At 38.5% G+C, this 16,078-nt stretch overlaps 1 protein-coding gene across 2 annotated transcripts; it reads left to right on the top strand.

Moving 5' to 3' along the window:
• Window positions 1-6,447: 6,447 nt before the first annotated feature.
• LOC121725366 (zinc finger protein 260-like) lies at window positions 6,448-15,674 on the top strand. Of its 2 annotated transcripts, none has more exons than XM_042112258.1 (7): window positions 6,448-6,713; window positions 7,422-7,569; window positions 11,813-11,992; window positions 12,349-12,474; window positions 12,568-13,197; window positions 13,865-14,045; window positions 15,333-15,674. In XM_042112258.1, the coding sequence occupies exons 1-7, from the start codon at window positions 6,561-6,563 to the stop codon at window positions 15,586-15,588; spliced, it is 1,674 nt and encodes a 557-aa protein (XP_041968192.1). In that variant the 5' UTR covers window positions 6,448-6,560; the 3' UTR covers window positions 15,589-15,674. The 2 variants fall into 2 exon arrangements, with proteins under 2 accessions (XP_041968192.1, XP_041968191.1); XM_042112257.1 differs by having other exon boundaries at window positions 7,422-7,573; window positions 11,808-11,992.
• Window positions 15,675-16,078: the final 404 nt, after the last annotated feature.

The following is a 16,078-nucleotide window of genomic DNA, read 5'->3' as shown; positions in this document are numbered from 1 at the left end:
TGAAGAGGAGGTTCGCAACATTCCAACTGAAGTGCGTTTATTGGAGATGATCTCATAGCTCCGCAGATTATACGCAAGGCTTTCGCTTGTATTTTGTCCATTTTTTGTAAACCAGTTATGCTACATGGCTCCAAAAGAAAAGTGCCATAATCTAGGACACTTCTGATTATTGCATTGTAAATTAATTTCATAGTAAATGGGTGTGATCCCCACCAAACACCAGATAAACACCTTAACATATTTAGAAGCCGTTCACATTTGGAACAGATGTAATCGATGTGAGCGTTGCCATTTAATTTTCCATCTATATACACCCCTAAAAATTTGACTTTGTCTTTAACGGGAATTGGCACTCCATCATAAATAATAGTAATAGGAGGAGGCATACGCATACGGGTAAATAAGATGACGGAGCTTTTATTGATCGACAAGTCTAAGCCATGGCCCATGCTTGTCCATCCAAGATTTTAACTGTTTCAAAACGTTAATAAGATCTCTACAAGCAATATTTATAGAACTATTAATTACATAAATAGTCTTGTCATCTGCATATTGAAGTAATTTTATGATACTCAAATCTAGTAAATTTTCTAAGTCGGATGTGTAAATATCGTAAAGTAATGGACTTAAAACTGACCCCTGAGGAATACCTTTTCGAACAGTTCTAGTTTCCTTAGAGTTATTTAAAATTATTATTCTTTCTATTAAAATATTAATGATGAAATTTACTAAAATTAAAGGCAAACCAAATTGAATTAGCTTTTCCTTTAGGATACTTATAATAATATTATCATAGTGTTACGGTACATGGTATACGGACATGTGGTGCCATCTAGCGGCAAACCAGTGAAACTGATCAGGGGACACACTACACATAAATCCCCTACTCGAAACTAGATGGCGCTAGGTGGTACATGCTCGAGCCTCCTAGAAGGTTCCCATACTTGTTTACGTGAATCGGGGACTTTCTGGAATTCGTCTCGCCATATAAAAAGCCGCAGGTAGACGGCCCGAGAATTCAGTTCGATCTGAGCGATCTTCGAGGTGATTTAGGAGTGACATCAAGTGATCAATAGTGAGTGAACCAGTGAAACCTGCGACTTGGCTACGACCTAGGACAGTGATAGTGCTTAGTGATTGGACCTAGTGATTAGTGTTTGGACTTAGTGCTAAGTGTTGTGACCTAGTGTGTGCTAGTCATAGTGTTTAGTGCCCCGCGTTCCAGATGACGTTAGAAACGCTCACGCTCAAGACCGTAGTTTTTTCCGTTCCACTAGCTTGTGAGCGTCAGTGATACAAACTCAAGTGGAACGGATTATGGATCGTTTTGAGAAAAGTTTAAAAAAAGAACTATTTTTTTTTATACATAGGTACATTGAACCGAACTTGGATATTACGATCCTTTTCTTCAAGCCGTAAATAAAAGTAATTTTATTGTTTATAGTTACATTTATTTTAATAAAATATGTAGGTACATAATATTATATTTGTTTCGTTTTTAGTACTTATTACATTTTTTTACTTAAGTAATCATATTTTAATATAGTTAAACTTTTATTATATTTGAGTTTTCACATTGAATCATATTTCAATAACAAAACCACATATTTTGAATATTGACTATTGTCACAATATACATATAAACGTTAGGTAACAATACCGCTTAATGCTTAGTCAAGTACGAGTAAGTCAACAGGTATAGGAGAGATGAGATGTTATTTAATTTATTTAATTAAAATATTATTTGTAATGAAATAATATAAAGTTTTTTTGTCTCTACTCTCTCCTGAAAACTTTCCAAACATGGCTTTCGCGATATAGTTACGTTAAAATTTAAAAAAAACTAGAACGCCCACTTTGACCCATCTTCGTCAAGGGTCGTTTTGAGCGAAAATGATGACGTCATGAGTGACATCATAGCCGCTATCAAAACGACCCCGGTCGCCAAAGGGAACGGCAGAAGGGGACGTTTTGAGCGTTTTGGTCAAAATTAACGTCATCTGGAACGCAGCCATGTAGCCAAAGATGGGGGTTTGTTGGGTTTTGGTACTGGAATAACTTTTTGTTTTCTCCATGAAGTGGGTAAATTACCAGTTATTAAAATTTGGTTTAATAACTTGAGGTAGTACTGCAAAATTTCCTCATCAGCATGTTGAAAGAAAGAATATGGAATGCCATCTAATCCAGGGAAGAATCTTTTAAGTTTTGTACTACACCTTTTAACTCATCTATTGTAAAAAGCGAATTTAGGTCTTCAAAGTTTACATTTTGTAAAGGAGGAGGAGGTTCAGTAGTAATAGTGGGAGGAGCTAAATTATCTAGAAACTCGGAAGCTAAAGATTCCGATATAGGGTGAGGTGGGGAAGTGAATGCAGATCTATACCGTCTTATGTTTTTCCATACTATGGTAGGATGAATACTTGGATTTAACGATAAGCAAAAATTTCTACAACTAAGTAACTTTTTTTTCTGAATAATTTCTTAGTATCCTTAACACAATCAAGATACAGTTGGTAATTGGCTATGTTTGGATTTGTATTATATTGTTTTTCAATCTCTTTCCTATTCTTAATGGCAGCTGTACATTCTTGATCCCACCAAGGTGGAGACGGTGTATGATGACGTGAAGTATTTTTTTTCGGAAATAATTCATCAGCAGCTTTAATAAATGCTGCAGTCAGTGCCTCAGCACATAGTGACTCATTTTCTGATGATATTTCAGGAAGAAAAGATAACTGACTTCTGAGTGAAGTTTGAAATTTATCCCAGTTAGAATTACTGTTAATATGATATTTAATTGATGCAGACTGATTTGATTTATTTTTACCTTTACCTGGAAATGATAGAACTATAGGAAAATGATCACTTCCATGACTTGACTCCAACACATACCAATGAAAAACTGATGATAGATTTGGTAAACATATTGACAAGTCTGGTGCACTACAACCTTCATGAGGAGCAGTGCGCCTAGTCGGTTGGCCAGAATTAAGAATACACAGTTTATTATAATCAATTAAGTCTAAAACTTCGTAACCCCATTGATTGTCTTTGTGACTCCACCATGACTGATGCTGGGCATTGAAGTCTCCTAGTATTACCACTGGTTGTGGTAATTGACTAATAATACCTTTTATTTCAGAGAAAATGCAGTATGAAGGATGAGGTAAGTATATACAATGAAACAAAACATGTTTTATTTACAGATGCTGAAATGATTGAAAAATCAGAGTGATGTGATGGAAGAGGAATGTGATGAAATGATTGATGGTGTTTGATGAGCATGGCTGTACCACCATACCCAACTGATCTGTCTTCCCTAAGACATGTGTAGCCAGAAATCCTGAAAAGTGATTCCGGCTTGAGCCATGTCTCTTGTAGGGTTTGTATTTATTAATTAAAAAAATGATTTCATGTTTTTTACTAACTACGCTGCGGCAATTCGACTGGACTATCTTGTCCATTGTTGGAAGTGGTATTACTTTGTGATTCAGTTGTGAATATGGCAGCGTTGGACGGTGATAAAGATGATAATGATGTAATCAGTCTGTTTAATGCTAAAATTGTTTCTTGTATCGAATCTATGTTAATACCGGGAGCTGGATATACAGATCCATTATCTCGTATTGGAGGATTATAATATTTTATTAAACTATTATGTGTTTGTCTGTCATACCCATTTTGTTGTTACTGTGGCGATTTTGGTTGTTTGAAAACAGTTTTTTTATATGACCGTTGTATTAAATTTAAATTCTGTTTATTATTATTGTTTAAAAATGATTTTTGTGTATTTACAGGCAATGATGGTGAAGCACTAAATGACACTAACACGTCAGAATATAATTTTGAAATGGGAGGATGTAACTTCGAAGCTTCTGAGTAGGATAGACAATTATGAGCCATTGATTCCTTGATTGATTTTTGGCGTTGGAATTCTGGGCATTTTTATCAGTTGCAATGTGCGAACCGTGGCAAATACAACAATAAATACACTCCTCTTCAACTGAGCAACTATCACCAGCATGCCCTTGACCACACCTAAAACATCTAGGCGTTGACCGACATTGGTTTTTGACATGTCCGTATCTACAGCAATTGATGCACTGTATTGTAGGGAATATATATAAGTCTACAGGAAGTGCATTATAGCACATGAAGACTCTCTTTGGTAATGTCTGTCCGTCAAATGTTATTACTACAGATTCGGTGTTATTAAATTGAGCAGTTCCATTCACTATTGTTTTTTTCTTTAACCTCCTAATTTTTAATATTTCACCACATCCAATTGGTAAAGTAATATTATTAATAACATCATCATCGGACCAATCGGCAGGTATACCTCTAACAGTTAATCCTATTCTACTTACCTGAAAGGATGGAATAAAAGATTTAAATTGTTTTGAATTAAATTGAGGGTTACTTATAAAACTATTGGCTTCATTATATGAAGAAAAGGCTACAGATAATCGGTTTCTGGCTATTTTCTTAATACTACCATCTACAACAATTTTAATGTTATTTGTTTTTAAGTAATGGCCAAACACTATGGGTTGAAAATTTATGTTTTCATTAGGCGACTTTGGTACCTTTTGTATATGGACAATATAAGGAGAAGAGTCTGTATCTTTATACAGCATCCTACCGACCCGTGAATCTAAGCCCTGGGTTTTTTCAGTTGTACTCATATTTGTCTGCGTTTCAGGAATAACGTCTTGTTTAGGGACATTGTGGATTTCGGTGTCGCTAAGACACATGCAATTGATCACAGATTACTAGTATAATAATATATTTGTAGAACAATAATTGATATTCGGATTAGCCTTTTTTGGGTCCCTTTTAATTTTTTTCTGGCACTTTTTGCACCGCTTTCTAGGAATCGCTGGACGTTTTCTAGTTTTTTTTTTTAATTAAATAAGGGGGCAAACGAGCAAACGGGTCACCTGATGGTAAGCAACTACCGTCGCCCATGGACACTCGCAACATCAGAAGAGCTGCAGGTGCGTTGCCGGCCTTTTAAGAGGGAATACGCTCTTTTCTTGAAGGTTTGCAGGTCGTATCGGTCCGGAAATACTGCTGGTGACAGTTCATTCCAGAGTTTTACAGTGCGCGGCAGAAAATTACGCGAAAAACGCACTGTGGAAGACTGCCACTCATCAAGGTGATGAGGATGGTATGTTTTTCGCGTGGGACGATAGCGAAAAGTAGTGCAGGTGGTATGATTCCGAACAATTCCTCAGAGCACTCCCCGTGATACAACCGATAGAGGATGCAGAGTGAAGCTACATCTCGGCGTAATTCCAGGGGGTCCAAGCTGTTTGAAACACTATGGCAGTCAACAATTCGAGCAGCCCTTCGTTGGATACGATCCAGAGGGAGCAGTTGGTATTTTGGCGCCCCTGCCCAGAGTTGAGAAAAATATTCCATATGAGGCCGAACCTGCGCCTTGTAGAGTTGTAGGCGTTGGTCCGGGCTGAAGTAGGTACTGTCTCGCTCTGTTAAGAACACCAAGCTTCTTCGAGGCTAATTTGGCCTTACCCTCAAGATGATATCGGAACTGGACTTCGCTCGATATGTTGACGCCAAATATCTCAATGCTAGGGGAGATGGTTAAAGATGTGCCCTCAAAACGAGGATAAACGACCATTGGTGACTTTTTAGTGGTGAACGCGCAGACTTGTGTCTTGGTAGGGTTGAATTGGACTAAGTTACGTCTACCCCCTTCAGAGACCTTCTCCAATGAATTCTCCACCTTAGACACAAGTTCGTTTCGACTCTCAGTGATATTTTGCCGAGAAATATTAGGGGAGCCGGTATATACAGCATCACCTGTACTATCATCCGCATAGCAATGAATGCCGTTGGTTTGTAACATGTCATTGATATGCGGTATGAATAGAGTAGGCGATAGCACACAGCCCTGAGGGACACCAGCATTAACAGACTGAGTTTCCGAGCATTCGCCGTCAACTACGACCTTTATGCTTCTGTCTGCTAAGAAACTAGTAGTATTTACTGAGCATGAGGTGTCAGTATCCATGCTCGAATCATTAGACACAGTAATATAAAAACCAACGGGGGGACCAGGTCCCCCCGGGTCGGGCTCCTCCATAATATTCTTATTAACTACGTTAAAAAATAAATACCAAATAAAATGAATATAAACTACAAGAAAGAAAAAATAAAACTAAAACTTCACTATTTAATTAACTAATTATAGATAAAAAGAATTTTAAAATTTTCCGAAAAAATACCGCGTCCGCCCTTTGCAAGTTCCCGCGCTTTTTCTGTCATAAATTGAAAACTGACATATGACTTGACTGACATGAGCATGACTGATAGACATTTCACTACGGGGCCATTTTTAAATAAGAAGTAGAAGAAAGATATTTGTCAAAGAAGAAGAAGAAGAAGACATTTGTCAAAATCAGAAGAAAACAATCACAATAATTTCTAAATCTCTCGAGTCACGCGATTTTTATTACCTACATGTTAAAAAATAATTTTAGTAAATAAGGTTTGGATAGTTTTTATATTGTGCAAAACATAACACAATATATAGGATGACAACGAAAAGAAAAGGTCCAATAATAGATCCAGGAATATGTCGATGTTGTGGAGCGTTAAAAAAATGCCGATTATTAAATTATGAGTATGAAAACTCTACTCTTAAGGAAATATATTCGGACATGTTAATGGAGTGCTTTGGTCTATTGGTAAAGTATCAACATTTTAATATTTGTAATACTAGATCTGGAGCCCTAATCAAAAAGACGAAGAAGAATACTAGGTCTAGATGCTGCCAGCAGTGCCAGCTAATTTATTGGACAAAAATTCCATATGTTAAAAACTAAAAGATGCTGCCAGCAGTGCCAGCTAATTTATTTCACAAAAATTCCATGTGTTAAAAACTAAATTAATTCTTAACTGTTTACACATACACCTTGTAATGTGTCCGACATTCAGTTATACATAATATTAATAACATTTTTTTTAAGATATAATGTACCATTTTGTCGGCATCATTAATATGTGCATTCATGCCAGATTACAGCTTTGTAGGTCCTATAGTTTTTGAGCAAAACCGCGGACAGACAGACAGACGGACAGACTGAAACTATAAGGGTTCCTTGTTGATTACGGAACCCTAAAAATCCAGAAACCTATAGGTGTAAGATTGGTGGAAATAACAAAAAACGATTTAAATACTTATTTATTATTATTTAGAATCAACAACATTTCAAATTTTATTTTGGTTGAGATTTTTAATTTATTACATGTTTAATAATTATAATGTGGTGATAATATTCTTAGTATACAATATTTTAATTATTAAATAGGTCATTGTTTAGACAAAAACAAATTTAAAATATTATAATAATTTTCACTGATGTTCATATCATATCTGATTTTGTATGTTGTAGTTGTCTCATTTGGATGGCAAGCCCACTGAAAGATTGGTGTGTGCAACTTGTGTACAGCGCCTTAGAGAAGCTTGCAGCTTCCGACAGCAAGTCATAAAGTGTGAGGAAACATTTCTAAAAGCAAAAGTATATACTAGAGAAGAAAAAGGTCTGTCTACCACAATAATATGATAGTTGTGAATAATGAAATACTGTATATATAAGTAAATTAAAGTTTATTAGACTGGGTTGCACCAACTAACTTTGACTTTAACTATAACCGGAAAAATTGACAGATGTCATATGAGAATATGGAAATAAGTGACACGCAAATACCTGACAGCTGACATTGACGGACAATAACCACAGACTACAACTATAGTGGTGCCATAGACAAATAAGGGATACCAGGAAATAAAATAAAAATCTACCAAAGTGGAATATACAAGTACCAATATTATCATAATTATTTAATATTCAAAATTCAAAACTAAAAAACCGAATCAAGGAAAGACCATCATCATGGAGGAACAGCTTAAGTTGATTCTGAATAAAATGGACGAAATGAAAGCGAATTTCAAAAAAGAAACAGAAGAACTTTTCCTGAAATACTCCTCGAATATGGCTGCTACATTAGATGAAAAACTCCAACCAGTGCTGCAAGAAAACCAAAAGCTAAAAGAAGAAGTATCAACCCTCAAAAATAAGGTAACCATGCTCGAAAAAGAAGTGAGGAGAAATAACATTATCTTCCATGGGATTACTGAGTCAGAGACGAACAGCGAGGAACTTAGAGAGAAAGTCTTATACACACTAAACCAAATAAGCTCAAACACTGGGATAAGAGAGTGGGATGAATGGGAGATCAGTGATATGATGCGACTAGGAAAAAAACTTGAAGGAAAAACTAGGGATCAGTGATATGATGCGACTAGGAAAAAAACTTGAAGGAAAAACTAGGCCCATCCGGGTAAATCTTACCCTTGCATGGCGCAAAAGTCAAATCCTTAACAACAAAAAACAATTCCCATCAGGAATATACGCCACACCTGATTACCCCAAAGAGGTGATTATAAAGAGGAAAGAGCTCAAGAAAGAGATGGAAATGGAGCAAAAAAAAAGGAAATATAGCATACATAAAATATGATAAGCTCATCGTAAAAAAATCTAAAGACCCTGAAAACAAAAGAAAAAGATCACCATCCAAATCTCCATTAACCGAAACTACAGGGAAAAAAATGTCAACACCATACAAAATAAATAAGAGGTTCGACATATTTCGTCCAAGACCCAGCAACGACCCAAAACCCACTTCGCTCTACGGGGAGCCAAAATCACAGGAAAAATCGTAAAAAAACCAACAAAGAATACATTTCCCAATCCGGCTGGTACCCGTGGGAAATTAGACCAAAACCCTCCAGAGGTAAAAAAAATACACATAGCAACACTAAACACCAGAACATTACGAACAGACGAAAAATTATTAGAACTGGAAGAAGCCCTAAGTTTAATCAAATGGGACATATTAGGACTTAGTGAAGTGCGAAGAATGGGCGAAGAAATACGAGAATACCCAGACTACATTCTATACTACAAAGGAGAGAGACAAGGAATGCATGGAGTGGGCTTCATAATTAAAAAACAAAGAAAAAAATTATAGAATTCAAAAGCAAATCAGATCGTATCGCAATATTAAACATCAACATACCAAACCATAAATCATCCTGGTCTATCATACAGGCCTACGCACCCACAGAACAAATGAACGAGAAAGAAAAGGAAACATTTTATAAAACCTTAAATGACACTTTAATAGAATCTTATAAACAAAAAATTGTCATGGGAGATTTTAACAGCCAATTAGGGAAGCAAGAATGTGGTGAAGAAAATATTATAGGTAAATATAGCAGAGGCAAAAGAAATTCTAATGGTTACAAGCTAGTAGAACTGGCCCATGAAAACAACCTGAAAATTATGAATGGATTCTACAAAAGAAAACCATCGCGACAATGGACCTGGATTTCTCCCGATGGCAAGCACACTAATGTAATAGATTACATACTCACCAATTTCCCATCACATTTCAATAACGTAGAAGTGATTAACAAACTCAACTTCAGTACAAATCATAGAATGGTAAGAGCCACTATGTACATAAGCCAAAAGAGACCAAGAAGTAAATTAGGGAAATCAACAATGTCTAACATCCCAAATCCTCTTCCGGCAGAAGTATTGTTAGAACTCCAAAAAAATATCGAAACACTAGCAGACAGCAACAACATACAAGAAAAATACAACATACTAGAAAAGTCCATTACATCCATAGCAAATAAAATAAGAACCCAACATAAAGCAAAAGACAAGCTAGGACAAGAAGCCAAAAAACTCATGGAAATTAGAAGAGGGCTAAAGATCGAAAAAACAATCTCAAAGAAATAGAAGATATCAGCAAAAAAATTAATATAAATATAAGGAAACATAACAAAGCATTAAGATTGACACGTATTAGACAAGAAATAGGAAAAACAGGAGGAATAAAGAAAGCACTTAAAACTCTAAAAGAATACAAAGAATGGATTCCTGAAATTAAAACAAAAAACAGAAAAGGTGATGAAATGTTAACTAAGAAAAGAGAAACAATAAATAAAACAGCTACAGATTTTTACCGAAACTTACATAACTTACCGGAAACAAGAACAGACAACAATGATTCAATCCACTGCAATATAAACGAGGGAAAAGTCCCAGACATACTTCCGGCAGAAACTAGAAAAGCCATTATGTCCCAAAAAAACAATAAAGCACCCGGCGAGGACATGATAACAAATGAACTTCTAAAAGGATTAGCAGATGTTTTAGTGCAGCCTCTAACAGAGCTCTTTAACACGATTATTACAACAGAAACCATACCTCAACAATGGACAAAATCAACTATAATACTTATCCACAAAAAGGGGGACAAAAACAAAATCGATAATTACAGGCCCATAAGTCTAATGGCGAATACTTATAAAATCTTCAGTAAAATTATCCTAGACCGCCTAACAAAAAACCTAGATGAACAACAACCAAAAGAACAGGCCGTTCCGTAACGATTTCTCGACTGTTGACCATATTCATTCTCTAAAGCAATTGATAGAAAAACATAAAGAGTATGGACAACCATATTATATCGGATTCGTGGACTATAATAAAGCCTTTGACTCGCTAATTCACACTTCTATCTATAAAGCCCTTCAAAAGCAAGGAATACAACAAAAATATATAAACATAATTAAAAAATTTTACAATCACAACACAGCACGAATACAGCTAGAAGGAATAGGCGAAGAGTTTAAAATCCATAAGGGAGTAAGGCAAGGAGACCCTTTATCCCCAAAATTGTTTACGGCTGTTCTAGAAGACATTTTTAGAAGATTAGACTGGGAAAACAATGGCATCAACATAAATGGACAAAACCTAACACACCTCAGGTTCGCCGATGATTTAGTATTATTTGCAAAAACACCAGCAGAACTGCAAAAAATGCTCAATGAATTATCCGCCGAAAGCCTAAAAGCTGGGTTGTCCATGAATGCCAGTAAAACAAAAGTTATGACCAACAGAAATAAAGATGCAATAGTAGTAGCAAACCAGAAAATTGAATATGTTGATGAATATGTGTATCTCGGCCACATTATATCACCCACGAATTTGATGTCAAAAGAGATTGAAAGAAGGATAACAAATAGCTGGTCAAGATACTGGTCTCTAAAAGAGGTACTGAAAAACGAAAAAATACCAATACGACAAAAAGCAAAAATATTTGACACATGTATCCTTCCGGTGCTGACTTACGGACGCCAAACTTGGAGTATGACAGAAAGGAACATCCATAAATTAAAGGTATGTCAACAAAGTATGGAAAGAAGTATGATAGGCGTAAAACTAAAAGATAGATGGAAACTAAGCGATCTACGGAATATAACAAAAGTAACAGATATAATGAAAAAAGTCAAAACCCTTAAATGGCGCTGGACGGGACATATGATGAGGTCCAACAAAGAAAAGTGGACCAAATGTCTAACAGAATGGTACCCAAGGAATGGAAAAAGAAAACAAGGAAGGCAATGTAAAAGGTGGGAAGATGACCTACCAAAGAACTGGAGAAGAGATTGCAAAGGCAGGACTATGTGGCATAATCTGGAAGAGGCCTGTCGTAAGACAACCAACAAGGAAATAATTTTGTTTTGTGTAATTATGTAAATGTAAAATAATTGTTGTGAATAAAGGCTTATCTTATCTTATAACCACGCCTCTGGTGCAACCCAACCTTAATATTCTTCACTAAATATCCAAAATTTAAAAATAATCCTTGCTGCTTTAAAAAAAAGTAATAAGTTAATAACTAATAAGTAATAAAAAAAGTACAGTTGTAGGAAATAAAATTGAAGCACGACAACGGATTGAAATAGAAGAGGTTCCAATAGAGATGCCTACAATACAAACTACTATAAAGATTGAGAAGCAATCGGAGGATATGATCGTCGATGAAGGTTCTCCTGTCCCACCCTCCCCGTTGTCAGATGATGACTCACAATCTGATGACAATGGTAATTTTTTTAAAATTATAACTACAAGCAAAGCCAAAAACCATGGAAACAAAACTTAAATGTATGTATTAATCGCCTTTTGGCACGATTTGGGAGTTGCAAGTAGTGACCTACGTTTAATATATTTGAACTGTCAGGCACAAGCTCAACCACTGAGCCACAGGTATGGTGTTCTGATAGACACATCACACAGTCTTTTTCAGGGTGTCAGACCATACAAATGTTCAAAAATGTTCAATTAAACTGGTTGCTTTGTCCCGCTTTTTTATATTAGGTTTTGCGATCTGCGAGTCCGAGTAACATTGACATTCAGTCAATGATTATAAGATATATAATACCATACTTTATTTTTTCAGGAGACATTAAAAACGATATTATTAAGAGGAGACCCAGCAGCTCAAATTCTGATAATATGCCCTTAAAGTCTTTCGTTTTTTCTCGGAAACCCCAGAAAACGGAGAGCTCAAAGAAGATAAATGATCGTAATACTATTTTATTACACTTACCGCCTTACTAAAAAAATTGTACAGAGAATAACAGACTTACGCAGATTAAAAATGTTTGATATTTTTCAGGAAGCATGCAAATAATACAGTCGAAGATTCGCGAGCAAGACGCGTCGCATAAAACGGAGTGGAACATTCAGACTCTGGTCGAGAACTCCTACGTTTGCCCCTTCAAGTGCCGCCACAACTACCTCTTATGCTACTACTGTGGGCAGCACTTTACGGACATCGAGGCGCTGAGAGAACACACGGAACGAATCCACGACCCGAAGAAATTTAAACTCATCGACTACAAGAACATGCTTAAAGTCGAGCTGACGAGAATCGATTGTAGGCTCTGCGAGCAGAAAATCGATACATTGGAGCAGTTCAAGCGTCACATCAGCGACGTCCACGCCAAGAACTACTACTTTAACCACCGAGACTCTGTGCTGCCGTTCAAATTCACCAAGGCGGTGGTGAAGTGCGCCCTGTGCGACGCCGTGTTTCCCTACTTCCATGCTCTGAACAAGCACATGAACCAGCACTTCAGCAACTATGTGTGCGAGCAGTGCGGGATGGGCTTCGTGGACCGCGGCCGCTTCGTGATGCACCAGCAGAAACACGAGACCACCGAGTACCCTTGTCCCACCTGCGGGAAGGTCTTCAAGGCGGTGTACAATAGAGATCTACACGTCGATAGGGTACATAATAAGAAAGGTAGGGTGCTTTGGTTTTCATTGCATGATATATTGATAGAAATGATACTATCAGAAAAGGTTGAAAAATAATATATGACGCCCGAAACTCCGTTGTGTCGAAATTCGTGTATCGTGCGAGAAGGTATCCCCGTACCCAGCAAAATCGGTTCTGTGGTTTGGATAAAGAGGTAGTTGTCTATCCGTGTCGGTCCGTCCGTCTGTCTGTCTGTCTGTTGCCTCTTCACGCCCAAACCGGTTTTGGTGGGTATAGAGATAATTTGAGTCCCGGAAAAAGACATAGGATACTTTTTATCCCGGAAAAATGTACAGTTCCCGCGCGATAAACGAATTTGGCGCAACGGAGTTGCGGGCATCGACTAGTGCACTATAATTAGAATTTCTCTATCACTAAGACATGCCATAGACGGACCGCAAGTTAGAGTCGAGACCGACTGCTCTAATCTAGAGCGGTCGCGATGAAGTCGTACACGACTGCATCACGACCGCATCATGCAGTCGACTATACATAACCATTGTTTGAGCAGATCGTGTATTGCGGATATGAATTTAGTATGGAAACTGCAGATCGCCGTGCGGCAACCGCATCTTGCAGTCGGTCTATAACCAGCCAGCCAGCCTAAGACCCTGAAATGAACTGAAAAGTTGAAACTCATGTCGTATTCCAGGGAGAGTGTATTGCCCCAAGTGCGACGTGATGCTGATGTCGTACCCGCAGAAGCTCAAGCACCTGGTGGAGGTGCACGGAGAGGCGCCGCTGAGCTTCCCGTGCGGCGTCTGCGACATGACCTTCGACACGCGCCGCAACGTCACCCTGCATAAACGGAAGGTGCATTTGAAGGATTACAGGTTAGGAGTTATCTTTTTTTTTTTTGGAATTGCAGACAGGTTTTTTACAGGACTTTGACAGCTTTGGATTTATGTACCTATATATTATTATAGGCAGTATTATAGGTCTATGGGCGGCAGCTTCCTATGGCGTCCTAAGGGGGCGGCAGAGTTCGCACATAAGGCTAAAATTAAAGTGGCCGATACGGTACTCATAAAAAAAAATCCGCCCATGTACTTTGATGAACTTCATTCATCTTTATCATCGGATTATAGAAGAATGAAAATTTTGCCGTGAAGTGTCGCGTCGCTTCTGCATTACCTACAGTTTCGTATTTCTTATCCAGCCCCGATCTAAGGGGGGGCGAGCCGGGCATTTGCCTAGAGCGGCAAAATTGAGGGGCGGCAAAATGACTTATTCCTATCTTCCAACCTAGCCATTAACCATCCACCACCCAAGTTTGAAAATTATAGGTTGGATAGTGGAAATATATTTTAAGTATTTTACAGTATACTTAAATATTCCCCCATTATCCTCCAACAAAAGTAGCTTATGATTTGTATGGTTTTCTGTACGTCAAGGGCGGCAATAATTATCTTTGCCCGGAGCGGATAATTAGCTAGATCAGGCCCTGTTCTTATCTTTGATGTCCTTAATACCTTGTCCCTCTATGAACCGCGAAAAAGCACAAAAGGAATAGAGCGAGATGCAACATTAAGGCTTCAGCCTCGAATTTTGCGGGCAGCGGGGCGGGGGCGGTGGCGGCGGCGCGGGAAGCCGTTTGGTACGCCGCGCGCCGCTATCCGCGCCGCTGCGTTCAAGGCCAGTCCCATATAAACCTATGCATTGGAACGCGCCGCTCCCGCGCCGCATCACTGCCTGCTGATTTCGTCTCCGTGGCCTAAGATTTATGAGATCTACTGACTACGCCACTGCTGTTTCGAGGTTTGCAGCATCGGTGTACTAAAGGTCGCACTAAGCGACACTAGAATGTAGCGGCGCGACGAGACACTTCACGTTCCACGGTACTGACGTTTTGTCATTTGTGTCGCGTACTCCGGCTTACCTTTACGACTTCATACAAAGAATGTTTGTCCGTGTCGTGTCGCGTCGTTATGCTGCAGTTTAATTTCGGATAGTGTGGTCTGAGTGGTCTCATAAAATATGTTAACCTGTACGGCGCGTTCGGACGTGCGCGTTTTCGGCTCGGCTGTACCGTTTGGGAAAACACGCAAGCTGAATCCGCGCGCCCAAAACGCGCACATCTAAAGTTTCTAAACTCACGTAATATTGCCTCTTCCCCCCAGGTATGAATGTCAAACGTGCGGGCAGCGCTTCTTCACGCGGTTCGCGCTCACCAACCACATGCCGACTCACACCGGCGAGAGGAACTTCAGCTGCAAGATCTGCGGCAAGTCCTACCCTCGATTGAAGACGCTGAAGTACCACATCCGGATACACACCAACGACAGGCGGTACCGCTGCCACGTGTGCGGGCAGGCCTTCATACAGAACTGCAGCCTGAAGGGGCACATGAAGAGCCAGCACCCTGAGTATAGTTAGCTTTTTGGTATAGTCACTGATTAACTTACGGTCATTTCGGAGCGCAACGCGACGCGTAGATGCATTTCTAAAGTACTGAATTGACAAATTTCAATTACGTGAGACGACTTGCGAATCTGTCAAATCCATACTTTAGAAATGCATCTACGCGTCGCGCTGCCGTCTGAATTGACCACAGACATAGATCAAGGTAGATACCGCATGTGTATGTACTTCGCGTGGCATATCGCGTTCCCAAACGACGAGCTTCGTCGTCTTTCGAAAGTCTGTTCTTTAGTCTGCTACCGGAATCGGTCGTCAATCGGAATTTTAAAAATGCCTAAATGCCTAAAAGTGCTGTATTGAGCTGTAGAAATTCAAATAGAAACGTTGGCCTAGTTAATGGACACGTTTTTTATCATCGGTACCTACGTGACAGTAGGTAGGAAAAAAGTGGCACGCTCGTTTTCATACACCATCATAATATATGGAGCGACATGCGGTATCTATC

Source organism: Aricia agestis, chromosome 3, assembly GCF_905147365.1.
Source record: "Aricia agestis chromosome 3, ilAriAges1.1, whole genome shotgun sequence".
In the NCBI taxonomy this organism is placed as follows: domain Eukaryota; kingdom Metazoa; phylum Arthropoda; class Insecta; order Lepidoptera; family Lycaenidae; genus Aricia; species Aricia agestis.
Note: the sequence above shows the minus strand (reverse complement) of the source record. Positions and strands in the feature narration are given on the sequence as shown.

Bases quoted from the DNA above. Each gene is read 5' to 3' on its own strand.
- LOC121725366 (XM_042112257.1), top strand. From the start codon at position 6,561: ATGACAACGAAAAGAAAAGGTCCAATAATAGATCCAGGAATATGTCGA. The intron at 6,714-7,421 runs GTAAAGTATCAA...TGTATGTTGTAG, and splicing joins TGGAGTGCTTTGGTCTATTG to TTGTCTCATTTGGATGGCAA. The intron at 14,046-15,332 runs GTTAGGAGTTAT...TCTTCCCCCCAG, and splicing joins GTGCATTTGAAGGATTACAG to GTATGAATGTCAAACGTGCG.